General features: G+C 35.7%; 3 protein-coding genes and 3 non-coding genes across 6 annotated transcripts; 3 read left to right on the top strand and 3 right to left on the bottom strand.

Moving 5' to 3' along the window:
- Nucleotides 1–13: 13 nt before the first annotated feature.
- LOC123423150 (photosystem I assembly protein Ycf3) lies at nucleotides 14–9704 on the bottom strand. The gene is made up of 3 exons (XM_045107792.1): nucleotides 2255–9704; nucleotides 1268–1495; nucleotides 14–544 (listed from the first exon to the last, which is right to left on the bottom strand). The coding sequence occupies exons 1-3, from the start codon at nucleotides 2376–2378 to the stop codon at nucleotides 384–386; spliced, it is 513 nt and encodes a 170-aa protein (XP_044963727.1). The 5' UTR covers nucleotides 2379–9704; the 3' UTR covers nucleotides 14–383.
- On the top strand, nucleotides 2989–3075 carry TRNAS-GGA. The gene has a single exon. It is a non-coding gene; the product is annotated as a tRNA-Ser (tRNA).
- On the bottom strand, nucleotides 4291–4363 carry TRNAT-UGU. Its single transcript has one exon. It is a non-coding gene; the product is annotated as a tRNA-Thr (tRNA).
- On the top strand, nucleotides 5960–6032 carry TRNAF-GAA. The gene has a single exon. It is a non-coding gene; the product is annotated as a tRNA-Phe (tRNA).
- A 694-nt stretch (nucleotides 9705–10398) lies between the features above and the next one.
- Nucleotides 10399–12367, bottom strand: LOC123423146 (ATP synthase subunit beta, chloroplastic). Its single transcript, XM_045107790.1, has one exon. It carries the CDS (start codon nucleotides 11986–11988, stop codon nucleotides 10492–10494), a length of 1497 nt encoding a protein of 498 aa, XP_044963725.1. The 5' UTR covers nucleotides 11989–12367; the 3' UTR covers nucleotides 10399–10491.
- Nucleotides 12368–12458: 91 nt separating this feature from the next.
- LOC123423147 (ribulose bisphosphate carboxylase large chain) lies at nucleotides 12459–14314 on the top strand. The gene has a single exon (XM_045107791.1). It carries the CDS (start codon nucleotides 12771–12773, stop codon nucleotides 14208–14210), a length of 1440 nt encoding a protein of 479 aa, XP_044963726.1. The 5' UTR covers nucleotides 12459–12770; the 3' UTR covers nucleotides 14211–14314.
- Nucleotides 14315–18034: the final 3720 nt, after the last annotated feature.

Genomic DNA, 18034 nt, shown 5'->3' with positions numbered 1-18034 from the left:
AAAATCTTTTTTATTTTAAATTTAAGAAACTAGTGTATTTTTTTTTAGGGCATAAGCTCCTATCTATATCTACTTTCCTTGAGCATAATATAGGGTTTTTTATTTTTTATTTGATTCTAAATTCCAAGATAACTCATTAGAATTATTAATAAGATGGTTCTAATATATTAGCAATATTTAGATTGGCCCCCTTTTTTTTATTCACTTTATTACTTCTATTCTAGACCCTATCCCTATGGTTTATTCTTATGAAATATCTTATAAAATAGAAGGTATAAGAAATGGATATAATGAAATTCTTGATTCGATCTTACGACCTAATTTATTTGATTAATGGATCAACAACCAAACCATCCATTTTAGGAAAAAAAAGGAGCATGGTCTTATTCAAATTCAAAGCGCTTCGTAATCTTCAACCAGTTTTGTGCTTCAATATAATTTCCCGGAGTAAGCGCTATAGCTTGTTTCCAATATTCAGCAGCTTGATCAAACCAAGCTTCCGCAATTTCCGAATCACCCTCTAGAATGGCCTGTTCTCCTCGGTCGGAATAGGCAGTTCCTTCCCTTAGAACCGTACTTGAGAGTTTCCTACCTCATACGGCTCAGAAATTGCTATCTTAATTTCCCCTATCTTAACTGAATTCGATTTATCAAAAATCGATCCAATTTGTTCTTGTGTTAAGCAGAAGAAATTAATTACCTAAGTTTCAAACCCTAATTTTTCTCAATAATTAGTTTGATCTTTTTTCCCACCTTCAGAAGAATGAAGCATAGATAGATATAGAGCCTTCGTTCAAATTTTCTGAAAGGTAACTATCCCGGTTTCATATATGAAATCTCTATAGAATCCTTGAAAAAGACTTTTTTCCATAAGAAAGAAAAAAGAACTTACTATCTTTGGGATCTGATACTACACCGCTGCTTAATCCCTTAGTGGATCGGCTCTATTACATAAGCGGATTCCTAAATTTTGCCCCATATCATGGGATAAGTAAGCAGTTTTTTTTAGTTGTATCGACCCAGTCGCTCACTAATTGATCTTTACGGTGCTTTCTCTATCAATTTGAGAAACTTTATCCATAGAGTAGTAGTATAGGCCATACTTTCTTCGTTTTTTGATTCTCGTGAAGTGTCCTTCCTTCCTACAGCTGATAGGGAAAAATCGTTGTTTTTACGATCCCTATGTAGAAAGCCCTTTTTTCCAGTATTTACTAGAAAATTTGATCCTCTCTTTTTTTGTCTTTCTATAGTGGAGATAGTCGCACGTAATGACAGATCACGGCCATATTATTAAAAGCTTGCGGTAAGAAGGGGTTTCGTTCTAGTGCCCGGAAATAATATTCCAAAGCCTTTGTATGCTCTCCATTGCTTGTGTGTATAAGGCCTATGTTATAGAGTATATAACTTCGATCATAGGGATCGATTTCTAGTCGCGTAGCTTCATAATAATTTTGCAAAGCTTCCGCATAATTTCCTTCGGATTGAGCCAACATCCGTTACGGTCGTTCATTCTATTCAAAAAATCTCCGTTCCAAAACCGTACATGAGGTTTTCATCTCATACGGCTCCTCCCTTCTGTACATAATAGTACTAAGCGAAATAATCTTAATCTATAGAATCAAAATAGAATTAGTCCCGTCTCATTATGAACCGAAAGGGGCTGGTATTTTTCCAAGAAATCTCTAGCCAACCTTCCCACAAGAGGTTTTTCTTAACACCAATGAATTCTATTAATGCTAGAGGAAAACGATAGCTCCAATAATTTCTTTGTTCTCAACGCCTCCTATTTAGAGGAATTAGCTACTTCAACGATCTTTGATGGTTATAGGGGTATCCAAAGTACAAACCTGATGGTTGTTTGTTATCCCAACCATTCTTCCCAGCCCTGATACCGATCAGGAAAGGGGTAATTTCTACCAAAGTTTTTCTCTTGTTGATTCCTATTTCTAGGTGTAGTGCTTTTCTCCCCTATGCTGCCTACGGATACTAATAGAGTGGCCTGTAATCCATACCATACCATATCCTGTAGGTGTAACCTTTCGCTCAATACTCAAATCTACAATTGAAGTATCTGAAGCCGCATCAATCGAGGATACACGACGGAAGGAATTGTTAGTTCGCCTCACCTTCCCGAAGCGTGGGTTTGCTTGCTTTACAAATTTGGTTCTCTCTATGCCAACCCCTTTTCTTTTTCCTAAGACTGAGGTATAGGTAGGTCTAAAAAAAAGCAAAAAAAAAAAGAGTCAAATCGCACCATCTCTATAATAAGTAAATGCCTTTTTTTCTCCTGAGGTTGTCGGAATTATTCGCAATAAAATATTGGCTATAATTGAGAAGGTCTTATCAATGAAATTTCCATTTACACGGGATCTAGGCATAATTCCCAAGCCATTCTATATAGAATTGTTTTCATTCCTTCACAAAATAACATAAAAACAAACACATTCGATTCTTATAATTATAAATAGATTGATCCATATGCTCTAAATCCATATGTTTTAAATGGATAAGAGAGATATGGATTTTCCGCTCAGCTCAAATTGTATCCTTTTCCTTCTGCTTGGACACGAAGAGATATGCAATATTTGACTAAGACTGGATTTCATTCCACTTTCCTATTTCTGAACAACAACTTATGTCATCAACTATTTCGTGTTTTCAAAGTTATTAATTGTCTCATACTCTATTTTTGATTTCAATGGTGTAGCGTATCTTATGCAAACGGAATTCTAAGGTTTCTTTATTTTATTATGCAATAAGAAGAATTCTTGCATTCTCTTTTTCTTTAGTTGCGGGAAAACCTAAATTAAAACTTTTATTTTATAGCGAGCGCAATTTCTAGTAAAAAATCCTGTATCCTTCCACCTAGATCAAAAGGAATTTTTCCAATAGAACTAGGGAACCCCCGAGCGGTTGCGGTTGTACCTGTACTGCAGGAATAAGAAAACTCGCTATTCACTCAGTTTATTTTCCATAATAAGTTATGTAGGAAAGATGGCCGAGCGGTTCAAGGCGTAGCATTGGAACTGCTATGTAGACTTTTGTTTACCGAGGGTTCGAATCCCTCTCTTTCCGTTTTTCTTAATTCATCAACGTTAAGGATCACAATGTATCAAATCAAATAGCAATTTATTCCAGTAATAATATCTTATATTATCTTATTTTTATTTAATAGAAATTAAAAATTCTCTATAGCAAATTACTGTGGTATGTAAACATAGAGGAAAAAAGCAAAAAGGATCCTAATCCTAGGGTTAATCAATTTTAGCTAGTTGATGGGAAAATACGAATTAATGGTAATGGTCTTAGGGCTATTTAGTTCGGGGAAAGGGGAAGGGGAAGAAAATTCTATGAACCTTTCCTTTTTTCATTAAGTTCAAGTCTGACGAGAGTAATATTCTACAACTAACAACTCATTTATTTTGAGACCGACCCACTTCCTATCTAGGATTTTATTTACTAGTCCTTTATATTCCAATGTGTCAATCGTCAAATGGCTTGGCAATTTCCCCGGGTCCGATGAAGCAATATAATTTTGAACCAGACCTTTTGATCTTTGGTTATCTTTCGTAGTAATAATATCTCGGGGTTTGCAACGAAAACTTGGTATATTGACTATACGGCCATTAACTAAAATATGTCTATGGTTGACTAATTGGCGGGCCCCAGGAATGGTTGAAGCCATACCCAATCGAAAAAGGATATTATCCAAACGCATTTCAAGTAATTGTAGTAAAACCTGGCCTGTTGACCTTTTTGCTTTTCCAGCGATATGTACATATCTAAGTAATTGTCGTTCTGTCAGACCATAATGAAAACGCAATTTCTGTTTTTCTTGAAGACGAATACGATATTGCTCCTTTTTCCCAGAATTGAATTTTTTTTTAAGATTACTTCCGGATTTAGGTGTTTTTCTAGTGAGTCCTGGTAAAGCTCCCAAACGGCGTATTTTTTTTAAACGAGGTCCTCGATAACGGGACATGAAGACTCCTTTTTTTTATTGAAATTTCATTTTACACAATTAATTTCATTGTATTTACATTACAGAATACATCGAAATTAAAACTGAATTAAACTACAGGATAAACAGAGTAAAATCAACTAAAGTACCACAAAAAATGGAATTTCATCAAAATCTGTATTTTTTGTATTTTTTGTATATATATTATTTATTTTATTGTTTTGTATCTAGCAAAATAGTAAGGTAAAAAACATAAAAGATCCTGGATTCTCCATTTAATTCGGAAAAAAAGAGATTCTTGTTCGTAGAACATCGATAGAGAAAAAAAAAGCCGACTATCGGATTTGAACCGATGACCCTCGCATTACAAATGCGATGCTCTAACCTCTGAGCTAAGTGGGCTTACATAACGGAAATAGTGTAACAAATAGAAATAGGTATAGTATAGGAAATCCGTAAAATCTCAGATATTAGTTATTACTCTTAGCTATTAACTAGTTCTAAATTTGAAGTTCTACTTATAAAAAAATACTAAATAAAAAAATACTAAAACTTCTTAAAGATAAAGTTAGCTTGATATGCTTAACTATAGGATATTTAAAAAGAAAATTATAGACTTTATGGGTATTTTCATTCGATCATTATAGACTTTATTATTTGTTAATAATTTGAGGATTAATATTTCACTAAGGGGAACATAAAGTCAGAGTAAATAAAATTGATAATTCTGATTAGAAAAAAAGAATAAATATCCAGCGTTATAGTATAATTTCGAATACTATAAAAAAGTAAGACGGGAGGTGGGGGAGATAAAAAGTTTTGGATATATTGATTCGGATTGAATTGCAAATACATCAAGGATAGAATCAATGTAATTCAGAATTGCAATAAGCAAGCGGGGTCTCTCAAATAGAGTCGAACTGAACTGCTAGACTACGTTGAGTGATGAACTCAATGATTCAAAAAAAAAACTAAGAGATGGATGAAATTACACAAGGAATCCTGGTCTCAAAGAAGAGGGAAGTGGGGATATGGCGAAATCGGTAGACGCTACGGACTTGATTGTATTGAGCCTTGGTATGGAAACCTGCTAAGTGGTAACTTCCAAATTCAGAGAAACCCTGGAATTAAAAAAGGGCAATCCTGAGCCAAATCCGTGTTTTGAGAAGGGATTCTCGAACTAGAATACAAAGGAAAAGGATAGGTGCAGAGACTCAATGGAAGCTGTTCTAACGAATCGAGTTAATTACGTTGTGTTGTTAGTGGAATTCCTTCTAATTCTAAATTAGAGAAAGAGGGGTTTTATACTTTATACATTTAATAAACACGTATAGATACTGACATAGCAAACGATTAATCACAGAACTCATATTATAATATAGGTTCTTTATCTTTTTTAAAATTTCAAAATAAAATTCGAAATGATTATGAAATAAAAAACTCATATCATAATTTTATTTTGAATTATTGTGAATCCACTCCATTCGAATATTGAATAATCAAATTCTTCAATTCAAATTCAAAGTTTTGAGAACTTTTAAAAAGAAAGTGGATTAATCGGACGAGGACAAAGAGAGAGTCCCATTCTACATGTCAATACTGACAACAATGAAATTTCTAGTAAAAGGAAAATCCGTCGACTTTTTAAGTTGTGAGGGTTCAAGTCCCTCTATCCCCAAATCCTCTTTTTTTTTCTTTTTATCAATGGGTTTAAGATTCATTAGCTTTCTCATTCTACTCTTTCACAAAGGAAAGGAATGCGAAGAGAACTCAATGGATCTTATCCTATTCATTGAATAGATTTCTTTTTTATTAGAGTATCGGCAAGAAATCTTGGTTATTCACTCTATTTTTAAGTATTATTTAAGTAAACCATGCACAATGCATAGGGCTACCCCCCCCCTTTCAAATTTTGAATTTGAAATACTTTAATTGATTTTTTAGTCCTTTTAATTGACATAGATACAAATACTCTACTAGGATGATGCACAAGAAAAGGTCAGGATAGCTCAGTTGGTAGAGCAGAGGACTGAAAATCCTCGTGTCACCAGTTCAAATCTGGTTCCTGGCAGAGAAAAAAAAAGATCCACCGAATAGGTATTGATCCAAATACCTCGAGATGGATTGTGATACATATTTATTAATAATATATAATATAGATAGAGTATGATTTATTCATCTAAGTGGATAAATCTATAATATAAATATAGAGGCACTTCTTTTTAGAGAAGTTTTAAAATATACCCTTTCTTTATGATAAGGAAGGGGGTGAGATTAGGTTCCCCTTTATTTTTTTGCGTTTCTTTATTTTGTATTCCACTATTCCGACGAATATTTTTTTAGTCTTGCTTATCTTTATCTTATCTTATTTTCCTAGTTGTGCTAAGTCATGTGCGCGATACAAAGTTCCTGGTAGAGAACTTCTTTGAGTCATCCTATTTTTCTGTTCATATGAAGGAAATTAATATGTGATTTTCAAAATAGGGGAATCCAAATGAAACCCTTTTTTGGCTCAGTCTATCTGGAATGCTTTTGTATAATAGGAATTAATTATAAATAGGTATTCCGTTTCATCTAGGAAAAGAACCTAAAAATATTCCTTGACTTGAATAAAATCTGGAGTTGTGTTGTATAAGTGAGCACGAATTTCTTATCATTCAATGAGCATCTTGTATTTCATAAAAATTGGGGGTTATATAGTCCTTACGTAAGGGCCAGCCTATCCAACTTTCAGGCATTAGGATACGTTTAAGGCGCGGATGATTATCATAAGAGATTCCCACCATATCATAAGATTCGCGTTCTTGAAAATCGGCACTTCTCCAAATCCAGAAGACAGACGGAATTCTAGGATTATCCTTTTGGGCAAAGACTTTTATGCAGACTTCTTCTGGATTATCTATACCGTATTGTATTCTTGTAAGATGATACACGCTAGCTAAAGATCCACCGGGTGCTACATCATAAGCACATTGGGAGCGTAAATAATTATAACCATATACATATAAAATGACAGCAATGGAATCCCAATCCCCTGCTTTTATTTGTAAAGTCTCTATTCCTCGGTGATCAAAGCCCAAAGATCTATGAACCACCTCATGTTTGACTAGCCAATTAGATAACCAACCCTGCTGCATTGTCTTCATCTCTCCCTCTTTGTATAAATATTTCCCATTTCGGATGCAAGTTTGAAAGATTGCTCTGCTTTTTCTTTTTCTACACAAAAGAGCCCCCCCCTCCTAATTCACTAATTTGTAGGAAGGTACTGGACTTTTGGATTTTAAAAAAGTTTCAGAAGATATATCTAATGTCGATGGTGATTGATAGAGCAATTCTTGCTCATAAGTTCCTGTATGAGTACTGCGCCTAACATAAAGCTTGTGACTGGTAGTAAAACATCTTTTTTTATTTTGAGATAGAGTTCGATCCTCAACTATTTCTCGCGATATCTTCTTACGAAGTTTTGTTAGGGCATCTATAACTGCCTCCGGTTTAGGAGGGCAGCCCGGCAAGTAGACATCCACAGGAATTAACTTATCAACTCCCCGAACAGTACTATAGGAATCCGTACTGAACATTCCCCCTGTAATAGTACAGGCTCCCATAGCAATGACGTATTTTGGTTCAGGCATTTGCTCGTATAATCTCACTAAAGACGGAGCCATTTTCATTGTTACCGTACCGGCTGTTAAAATTAGGTCTGCTTGCCTAGGACTTGATCTTGGTACCAATCCATAACGATCAAAATCGAATCGTGAACCTATTAATGAAGCAAATTCAATGAAACAACAACTGGTACCGTATAGAAGGGGCCATAAACTGGAGAGTCTTGACCAATTCGAAAGATCATTTAGTGTAGTTGAAATAACAGAATTGGAACTTGTTTGGTCAAGTAAGGGAAACTCAATCAAATTCATAACTGTCTCAATAGAATCTTTTCCTTCTTTTTTTTTGTCTAAATATTCAGTTAAGACCATTCCAAGGCTCCTTTTCGCCATGCATAAACTAAACCGACAACTAAGATAAGCACGAAAATCAAAGCTTCGATAAAAACGGATACACCCAATACGTCGAAACTCATTGCCCAAGGGTATAGAAAGACGGTTTCCACATCAAAAACAACAAAAACGAGCGCAAACATATAATAGCGTATTCGGAATTGTACCCAAGCCCCTCCCATGGGTTCTATACCCGATTCATAACTAGAAAGCTTCTCTGGTCCTTCACTAACCGGGGCTAAAAGCCCTGAAATCGAAAATGCCAAAATAGGAATAAGGCTTGCTATTATTAGAAATGTCCAAAAAATATCATATTCGTGAAGCAGAAACATAATGTACTCCCATTAATGTGGAATAGGCGGAACTTAAATTAGTCAATTCAATTCAGCATTGTCAATTTATCCAGAACTTCTCTCTTTTCCTCGGTGAAACAAGAATCTTTTTTGTTCAAACAAAAGCGCTTAGTTTAGCCTTTGTTTCCTCTGTGCTGCATCTTCTTTAAAGATTCATCCAATGGAATCCCAACTCCCTTTCTTTTGGATTTCCATTCTATTTAGATATGGTGTATGTAGATCTAATTCTTATATAAAGAAAACTTTATCGTTTCACTTTGTCTCGCTTTCTCTAGAATCTCTATAAAAAAAGAATAGCTCTATCCTTTATTTACTATTTAATAATAATAAGAGACTATTAAATAAAAATGAGAATACTACTAATTAGAATAATTAGAACCTAATTAAGATAGTAGGACTAATCTATGCAGTATAATGAGAAGTAATACTATAAAAATAAAAATAAAGAACTCTATTTCAGAACTATGAGACAGAATATTCTGTTTTCTTATTTACTCTTTACTTTATTTTTTCTATTTTTCGTTTTTCTTTTCCTGTCTGTATGATTTTGATTTTCGATGAATGAGCCTTTGGTAATGCTTTTATCTCTATTCTATGTCGCAGGCGCCTATCCAGTCTATAAACAAATACTAATGCGAAAATGAAAACTATACTAAACTAAAGAAAACATAGGATAGAGATCCTAAAATAGAAAAAAGGGCATATTAGGGCTATACGGATTCGAACCGTAGACCTTCTCGGTAAAACAGATCAAACGGATTATTATCGAAATGATTTGAACTGTTTCAAAGACCCAACATGCATTTTTTTGCATTGGGCTCTTTCATAAACTGATTTAAAGATCAGTTAGTCCACCATAGTTTTTCTTTACGGAAAGATAATGAGATGGCTCCCTGTGCTCTGATTGATTTTTTGTATTATGATCTATCTAGGAGCAATACCAAAGTGTTTCAAAGGAGGATTACCTTGACTTAGGTCTGCCTCTGGTCTAAATTAAATCAACCTAAGTGAAATGGAGTCTCTATCGTTCCACTGCAAGAGTTAACTATGAGACTTCATACACCTTAAAGTTCATAGAACGAAAAGAAGTTTTTTGGAGGCCCTTATCCTCATTACGCCTAGCATTTAGTGGGCTGGATATTTACCTTATCAACTAGCAAATCCATAAGGGTTCTATTTGATTAGGCACCTGAATTGGCACCTGAATCGGACTGAACCGACTGTTTGTCAGGCTACTGTTCTCCTATTCTCTCGAATCTATGAAGTAAGACATTGATTTTGCAATAAGATCGATTATGTTCATTGCATAATAAGCTCCTTTGAAAAGCATTGGCGCACGTGTAAACGAGTTGCTCTACCGAACTGAGCTATAGCCCTTATCAGAGATATCTTAACATATAGAGAATTTCTTGTCAAGATGAATATTTTCTAATGCCAGAGGATATCCCTTTGATCTGTATCTGTTTAGTATTTAGTTTAGTATTTAGTATATAACAGACCAATAACAGAGCGGTATTGCTTAGAAAAGGGATTCAATATATAATCGATCGAAGTAATGGGTCTTCCTTTGTGGTGATAAATTGCCTACTTAACTCAGTGGTTAGAGTATTGCTTTCATACGGCGGGAGTCATTGGTTCAAATCCAATAGTAGGTAAGTAGGTAGAAAAATTACTAGATAGCATTGGACTTACTTCGCTTCGCTATCTAATAACTTTTTCTACCCCTCTTCCCTTTTTCTTTGTATCAACTATAAACCACTGGATTGTCTTCAATTGGATGGGGGAATCCAATTGACAGCCTCGATTCGTATCCTAGCTCGTCTGAGAGCGAGCTTCGCTTCAACCAAATCTTTCGTACCCTCAGCTTTACTCAAGTTAGCTTCGGCTATTTCAAGTGCCTTTTGAGCTTCTTCCGGATCAATATCACTACCCAGTTCCGCATCATTTCCTAAAATGATGATCTCATTATTAACTATTCTCGCAAAACCGCTCCACAGAACCGCCGTTAACCATTGGTCGTTGAGGAGGCGTATTCTCAAAGGACCCATATCTACTGCTGTGTTAATAGGGGCGTGGTTTGGTAATACGCCAATTTGGCCACTATTCGTGGATAAAATGATTTCTTTCACTTCACAATCCCAAATAATTCGCTTAGGAGTCAGTACATAAAGATTTAATTTCATTTCTGCGATTTGTTCTCCTCTTCTAAGGTTATAGCTTTCGTGCTAGCTTCATCGATGTTACCCACCAAATAAAAAGCCTGTTCAGGTAGGCCGTCTAATTCTCCGGAAAGGATTAGTTGAAATCCCCTAATAGTTTCCGCAAGAGCAACATACTTTCCTGGAGAACCAGTAAAAACTTCTGCCACAAAGAACGGTTGTGATAAGAAACGCTCAATTTTTCTTGCTCTTGCTACAGTTAAACGATCCTCTTCCGATAATTCATCCAAGCCAAGAATTGCGATAATGTCCTGAAGTTCTTTGTAACGTTGTAAAGTTTCCTTAACTCTTTGCGCAGTTTCATAATGTTCGTTGCCAACGATCCGAGGCTGTAACATAGTTGATGTTGAATCTAAAGGATCTACTGCTGGATAAATACCCTTGGAAGCTAATCCTCTGGAAAGTACGGTAGTAGCATCCAAATGTGCAAATGTTGTGGCAGGGGCAGGGTCGGTCAAATCGTCCGCAGGTACATAAACTGCTTGAATCGAAGTTATAGATCCCTTTTTAGTAGAAGCAATTCTTTCTTGCAAAGAACCCATTTCTGTACTAAGAGTAGGTTGATAACCCACTGCGGAGGGCATTCTCCCTAATAAAGCGGATACCTCTGATCCTGCTTGAACAAAACGAAAGATATTATCGATAAATAAAAGCACGTCTTGCTTATTAACATCTCGGAAATATTCTGCCATAGTTAGGGCAGTTAAACCAACTCTCATACGAGCTCCCGGTGGTTCATTCATTTGGCCATAGACTAGAGCTACCTTTGATTCTTCAATATTTTTTTCATTAATTACTCCGGATTCCTTCATTTCCATATAAAGATCATTTCCTTCACGAGTCCGTTCCCCTACTCCACCGAATACGGATACGCCCCCATGAGCTTTAGCAATGTTATTGATTAATTCCATGATCAGTACTGTTTTACCTACTCCAGCCCCCCCAAATAGTCCTATTTTTCCTCCACGTCGATAAGGAGCTAAAAGATCGACGACCTTAATACCTGTTTCAAAGATGGATAATTTCGTATCTAACTCGATAAAGGCAGGCGCAGATCTATGAATAGGGAACGTTGCACTACTATCTACAGGACCCAAATTGTCAACAGGCTCCCCAAGAACGTTGAAAATTCGTCCGAGAGTAGCTCCACCGACCGGAACACTGAGAGGAGCTCCCGTGTCAATCACTTCCATTCCTCTCATCAACCCGTCCGTAGCACTCATAGCTACAGCTCTAACTCGATTATTTCCTAATAATTGTTGTACCTCACAAGTCACATTAATTTGCTTATCGGCAGTGTCTCTACTCTGGACTACTAAAGCGTTATAAATATAAGGTAACTTGCCCGGGGGAAAAGTGACATCCAGCACGGGTCCAATAATTTGATCGATACGACCTGTACTTTTTTCTTCACTTGTGGAAACCCCGGGACGAGAAGTAGTAGGATTGGTTCTCATAATTATCACATAATTAAAAAAAAGGAATTTGTCGAAATTTTTCTTTTTTTATTGTTGAATAATGCCAAATCAAATCAAAAAAAATCCAAAAGTAAAAAGGAAATGAATTAGTTAATTCAATAAGAGAGAAAAGGGGACCAGGACTTGATTTCGTTGCCCAAGCGAATCCCATTCAATCGTTTACTCATGGAATGAGTCCGTTGGAAAGTTCAATCAATCTTTTTTTCATATACATTTTGCCTTTTGTGGAGGATCTGTGCCTACTCTACTTTCCTATCTAGGACTTCGATATACAAAATATATACTACTGTGAAGCATAGATTGCTGTCAACAAAGAATTTTATTAGTATTTAGTTAGGTATTTGCATTCCAAATAAGAAAAGAGACCTATTAAGAACTTGTAAAATAAGGATTAGGGATTAATTTGGGTTGCGCTATACCTATCAAAGAGTATACAATAATGATGGATTTGGTAAATCAAATCCATGGTTTAATAACGAACCGTGTTAACTTACCATAACAACAACTCAATTCCTATCGAATTCCTATAGTGGAATTCCTATAGGATAGAACATACACAGGGTGTACGCATTATATATGAATGAAACATATTCATTAACCTAAGCATGCCCTCAATTTTCTTTAATGAGTTGATATTATATTAATTGAATATCCTTTTTGTTTTACGAGATTTTTGCTAAAGTTTCATTTACGCCTAATTAACATCGAGTAGACCCTGTTATTGTGAGAATTCTTAATTCAAGAGTTGTAGGGAGGGACTTATGTCACCACAAACAGAAACTAAAGCAGGTGTTGGATTTCAAGCTGGTGTTAAAGATTATAAATTGACTTACTACACCCCAGAGTATGAAACTAAGGATACTGATATCTTGGCAGCATTCCGAGTAAGTCCTCAGCCTGGGGTTCCGCCCGAAGAAGCAGGGGCTGCAGTAGCTGCCGAATCTTCTACTGGTACATGGACAACTGTTTGGACTGATGGACTTACCAGTCTTGATCGTTACAAAGGACGATGCTATCACATCGAGCCTGTTGCTGGGGAAGACAGCCAATGGATCTGTTATGTAGCTTATCCATTAGACCTATTTGAGGAGGGTTCCGTTACTAACATGTTTACTTCCATTGTGGGTAACGTATTTGGGTTCAAAGCCCTACGTGCTCTACGTTTGGAGGATCTACGAATTCCCCCTACTTATTCAAAAACTTTCCAAGGCCCGCCTCATGGTATCCAAGTTGAAAGAGATAAGTTGAACAAGTATGGCCGTCCTTTATTGGGATGTACTATTAAACCAAAATTGGGATTATCCGCAAAAAATTATGGTAGAGCGTGTTATGAGTGTCTACGTGGTGGACTTGATTTTACCAAAGATGATGAAAACGTAAACTCACAACCATTTATGCGCTGGAGAGACCGTTTTGTCTTTTGTGCCGAAGCTATTTATAAATCACAGGCCGAAACCGGTGAAATCAAGGGGCATTACTTGAATGCGACTGCGGGTACATGTGAAGAAATGATTAAGAGAGCTGTATTTGCGAGAGAATTAGGGGTTCCTATTGTAATGCATGACTACTTAACCGGGGGATTCACCGCAAATACTACTTTGGCTCACTATTGCCGCGACAATGGCTTACTTCTTCACATTCACCGTGCAATGCATGCAGTTATTGATAGACAGAAAAATCATGGTATGCATTTCCGTGTATTAGCTAAAGCATTGCGTATGTCTGGGGGAGATCATATCCACTCCGGTACAGTAGTAGGTAAGTTAGAAGGGGAACGCGAAATGACTTTAGGTTTTGTTGATTTATTGCGCGATGATTTTATTGAAAAAGATCGTGCTCGCGGTATCTTTTTCACTCAGGACTGGGTATCCATGCCAGGTGTTATACCGGTAGCTTCAGGTGGTATTCATGTTTGGCATATGCCAGCTCTGACCGAAATCTTTGGGGACGATTCTGTATTACAATTTGGTGGAGGAACTTTAGGACATCCTTGGGGGAATGCACCTGGTGCAGCAGCTAATCGAGTGGCTTTAGAAGCTTGTGTACAAGCTCGTAACGAAGGGCGTGATCTTGCTCGCGAAGGTAATGAAATTATCCGAGCAGCTTGCAAATGGAGTCCTGAACTAGCCGCAGCTTGTGAAGTATGGAAGGCGATCAAATTCGAGTTCGAGCCGGTAGATACTATCGATAAGAAGGTCTAAAAAAAAATAAACGAAATAAAAAGAGAAAAAAATAAGTTATGAAATGCAGTAATTCTTCTTTATTCTTCTAATTGATTGCAATTAAACTCGGCTCAATCTTTTTTTTTATAAAAAAGATTGAGCCGAATAAAAATAGATCATGATATGATCATGAGACTTGACAAATCGAGATTCGTCTATTCTATATATCTAGAATATATATATATATTAAGGTATAATACAATAAAGAAATAAAAAGAAAATAATAAAATATAGTAGTATCATATGATAATGGAATCAAATACGCAGTATTTACAGAAAAAAGTCTTCGTTTATTGGGAAAGAATCAATATACTTTTAATGTCGAATCGGGATTCACTAAGACAGAAATAAAGCATTGGTTCAAACTCTTCTTTGGATTAAGGTGGTAGCTGTGAATAGCCATCGACTACCTGGAAAAGGTAGAAGAATAGGACCTATTCTGGGCCGTACAATGCATTACAGACGTATGATCATTACCCTTCAACCGGGTTATTCTATTCCACTTCTAGATAGAGAAAAAAACTAAAGGAGAATGAATGAAAAAAGACATAGTTTGGAAGTTAGACCTTTTTATAAGACTCTCTTTCAATTTCAAAAAAGAGGACGTTTGAAACTTTTAACAGGCGTAATCGTGAGTCAACATGCTAGAACTAGATAAGGAAGTTTTCTATAACCTTAATAAAAAGGATAAAAAGGTAGTTTTAGTTTATGACTCCGATCAAGAGCGAGAAATCCTTGATTTGGGATTGGACATAGAACCTGGACCCATCGGAGAGACGTTGAAAGGAGCGTATCCTGATGGTAAGAATTATACTTTCGTGGAAATACAGCGCTATAGACTTCAGTGTGGTAGAGTAGACGTTTTGTTCCTAATTTTTCTGGACCAAACCTCCGCTCCGACCCAACGATACAATGAATTTTTTCTGTTCATATTCATAAATAAAAAAGATTAGGAATCGCAATGCTACTATATGCGTCCAGAGCAGTATTTTGAATACTATTCTTCTATAATCCATTATTGCGCGGGGTCTTACTAACAGGACTTCGCGGCACAGGACGGGTCTTCGTCGAAAAGCTAACACCACCCGGCATTTTCATACCCTTTCTTTGGGTGGTATATCGCCTTTAAAAGTCTAAGAGGGTAGTAGGGGGGATCTTAAGAGGGTAGTAGGGGATCTTAAGAGGGTAGTAGGGGATCTATAGTAGGTAAGATAATTTGCCCTTTGATTTTGATTGAATATACTATTTTTCTGCCTTTACCACGCATTATTGTATGCGCTTCTAGAGAAGTATGTATGCAGGAAGTAAATTCTAGTCGCTTTCTTTTGAATCCAATTTCAAATTAGATTAGAAAGATAGAAAGGCCATGAGGATGGGAAAATAAAAAAAATCTTTTTAATTAGTTCTCCTTTTTTGGAATTTTCTTATTATCCTTATCATTTTTTTTACAGAATATTTTGCAAACTAAAAAAATACAATAGTCAATATTCCTTATAATAGATATACTTAATTATATCATAAGAATCTTAAGATATTTTTCGACTAGATAGAAATAGTAAATTTGAATTGAGACACCTATTCCATGACGGATTTAAACTTACCTTCTATTTTCGTGCCTTTAGTAGGCTTAGTATTTCCGGCAATTGCAATGACTTCTTTATTTCTTTATGTGCAAAAAAAAAAGATTGTCTAGTATTTTTTAGTGTAAGTAATATAATATGGTAGGGTATGTGACTTTTTCTACACACACTTTCTACACACAAATGAAAAACGGCTATGGATGCAGATATAGGCTACGAGCATAAATGCATGAATATGCAGAGCTTGGTATAGCGAGTTTTTTTTTATTTATTTTAATTGAATCAACGAATATTTTTTGAATAGAAAGTCAATGTATCTAACCTATTATTTCACAGGAGTACTAGTTGCTGAAGGCGATTTCAGAATCAAAAAAAGTAAAGGCAAAATTATTTAGCTTATTCTCTCAATTTCAATCGACCGCTGCTGGATTTAGTATATCTAATATGAATTGGCGATCAGAACACATATGGGTAGAACTTCTAAAAGGTTCTCGAAAAAGGAGTAATTTTTTCTGGGCCTGTATTCTTTTTCTAGGTTCACTAGGATTCTTATTGGTTGGGACTTCCAGTTATCTTGGTAAGAATATTATATCTATACTTCCATCTCAAGAAATTCTTTTTTTTCCGCAGGGGGTCGTGATGTCTTTCTACGGAATCGCAGGCCTATTCATTAGCTCCTACCTGTGGTGTACTATTTTGTGGAATGTAGGTAGTGGTTATGACCGATTCGATAGAAAAGAGGGAATAGTTTGCATTTTTCGTTGGGGATTCCCTGGAATAAAACGTCGCGTCTTCCTTCGATTCCTTATGCGGGATATCCAATCAATTAGAATTCAGGTTAAAGAGGGTCTTTATCCTCGTCGTATTCTTTATATGGAAATCCGGGGCCAGGGGATCATTCCCTTGACTCGTACTGATGATAAGTTTTTTACTCCACGAGAAATTGAACAAAAAGCTGCCGAATTGGCCTATTTCTTGCGCGTACCAATTGAAGTATTTTGAGGTATCTTTTTTGAACTGAATTGAATGAAGAAAAGATAAATTGGAAGAAGAAAAGTTTTCTCAACATGGGGAGGAAGTCCCTTCGAAATTGGATTTGTTATTGTAAGGGGATTTTTAAGTATTTATCTAAAGGAAGGAACAAACGAGGATAAGATAAAATTATTTTAAATTTTTTTTGTCGAAGTTAGATATTGCATACTATTCTTCTCTTCCATTTTCACCCGAAAGGGCTTTTTTTATTCTATTTCACTATTTCATTCCATCTAGATCTAAGAAAGAACCCAATGCACTGAAATTCCACTAATATACAAAAAAGAAGAATAGATACAGGGTATCAAACCTATAGAGTTTTTGCTTCAAAGAAATAGAAATATCATGAAATAGAAATATCATCATATAGAGTCAGGGAATGGAATAGAGTCAGCGAATGAAGCATATTCATTAACAACTCCATTTACAGATCAAAAATGAAAAAAAAGAAAGCATTGCCTTCTTTACTATATCTTGTATTTATCGTACTTTTGCCTTGGGGGGTCTCTTCCTCATTTAACAAATGTCTGGAACTTTGGATTAAGAATTGGTGGAATACCAGGCAATCCGAAACTCTCTTAACTGATATTCAAGAGAAAAGGATTCTAGAAAGATTCATAGAATTAGAAGAACTTTCTCTCTTGGACGAGATGATAAAAGGGAAACTAAAGACACATGTACAAAAACCTCCTACAGGAATACACAAGGAAATAATACAATGGGTCAAAATAAATAATGAGGATCATCTCCATATCATTTTGCATTTCTCGACAAATATAATCTGTTTGGCTATTCTAAGTGGTTCTTTTTTTCTGGGTAAAGAGGAACTTGTCATTTTGAATTCTTGGGTTCAGGAATTCTTCTATAATTTAAATGACTCAATAAAAGCTTTTTTTATTCTTTTAGTTACTGATTTTTTTGTTGGATTTCACTCCACCCGTGGTTGGGAACTAGTAATTCGTTGGGTCTATAACGATTTTGGATGGGCTCCTAATGAGCTTATTTTCACTATTTTTGTTTGTAGTTTTCCAGTAATTCTAGATACATGTTTGAAATTTTGGGTCTTTTTTTGTTTAAACCGTCTATCTCCTTCGCTTGTAGTCATTTATCATTCAATTAGTGAAGCATAAATTCATTTGATCTCCCGATATTAATATTAATCAAATTAGCATCTTTCTTTAGAAAGAAAGC

Source organism: Hordeum vulgare, unplaced genomic scaffold (genome assembly GCF_904849725.1).
Source record: "Hordeum vulgare subsp. vulgare unplaced genomic scaffold, MorexV3_pseudomolecules_assembly, whole genome shotgun sequence".
Taxonomy (NCBI): domain Eukaryota; kingdom Viridiplantae; phylum Streptophyta; class Magnoliopsida; order Poales; family Poaceae; genus Hordeum; species Hordeum vulgare.
This window is presented reverse-complemented; position numbering and strand designations above follow the sequence as displayed.

Coding starts and splice junctions, on each gene's coding strand:
- LOC123423150 (XM_045107792.1), bottom strand. CDS start 2,378: ATGCCTAGATCCCGTGTAAATGGAAATTTCATTGATAAGACCTTCTCA. Junction 1,496..2,254: donor ATTTACTTATTATAGAGATG/GTGCGATTTGAC, acceptor AACGACCGTAAC/GGATGTTGGCTCAATCCGAA. Junction 545..1,267: donor TATGGCCGTGATCTGTCATT/ACGTGCGACTAT, acceptor CTGCCTATTCCG/ACCGAGGAGAACAGGCCATT.
- LOC123423146 (XM_045107790.1), bottom strand. CDS start 11,988: ATGAGAACCAATCCTACTACTTCTCGTCCCGGGGTTTCCACAAGTGAA.
- LOC123423147 (XM_045107791.1), top strand. CDS start 12,771: ATGTCACCACAAACAGAAACTAAAGCAGGTGTTGGATTTCAAGCTGGT.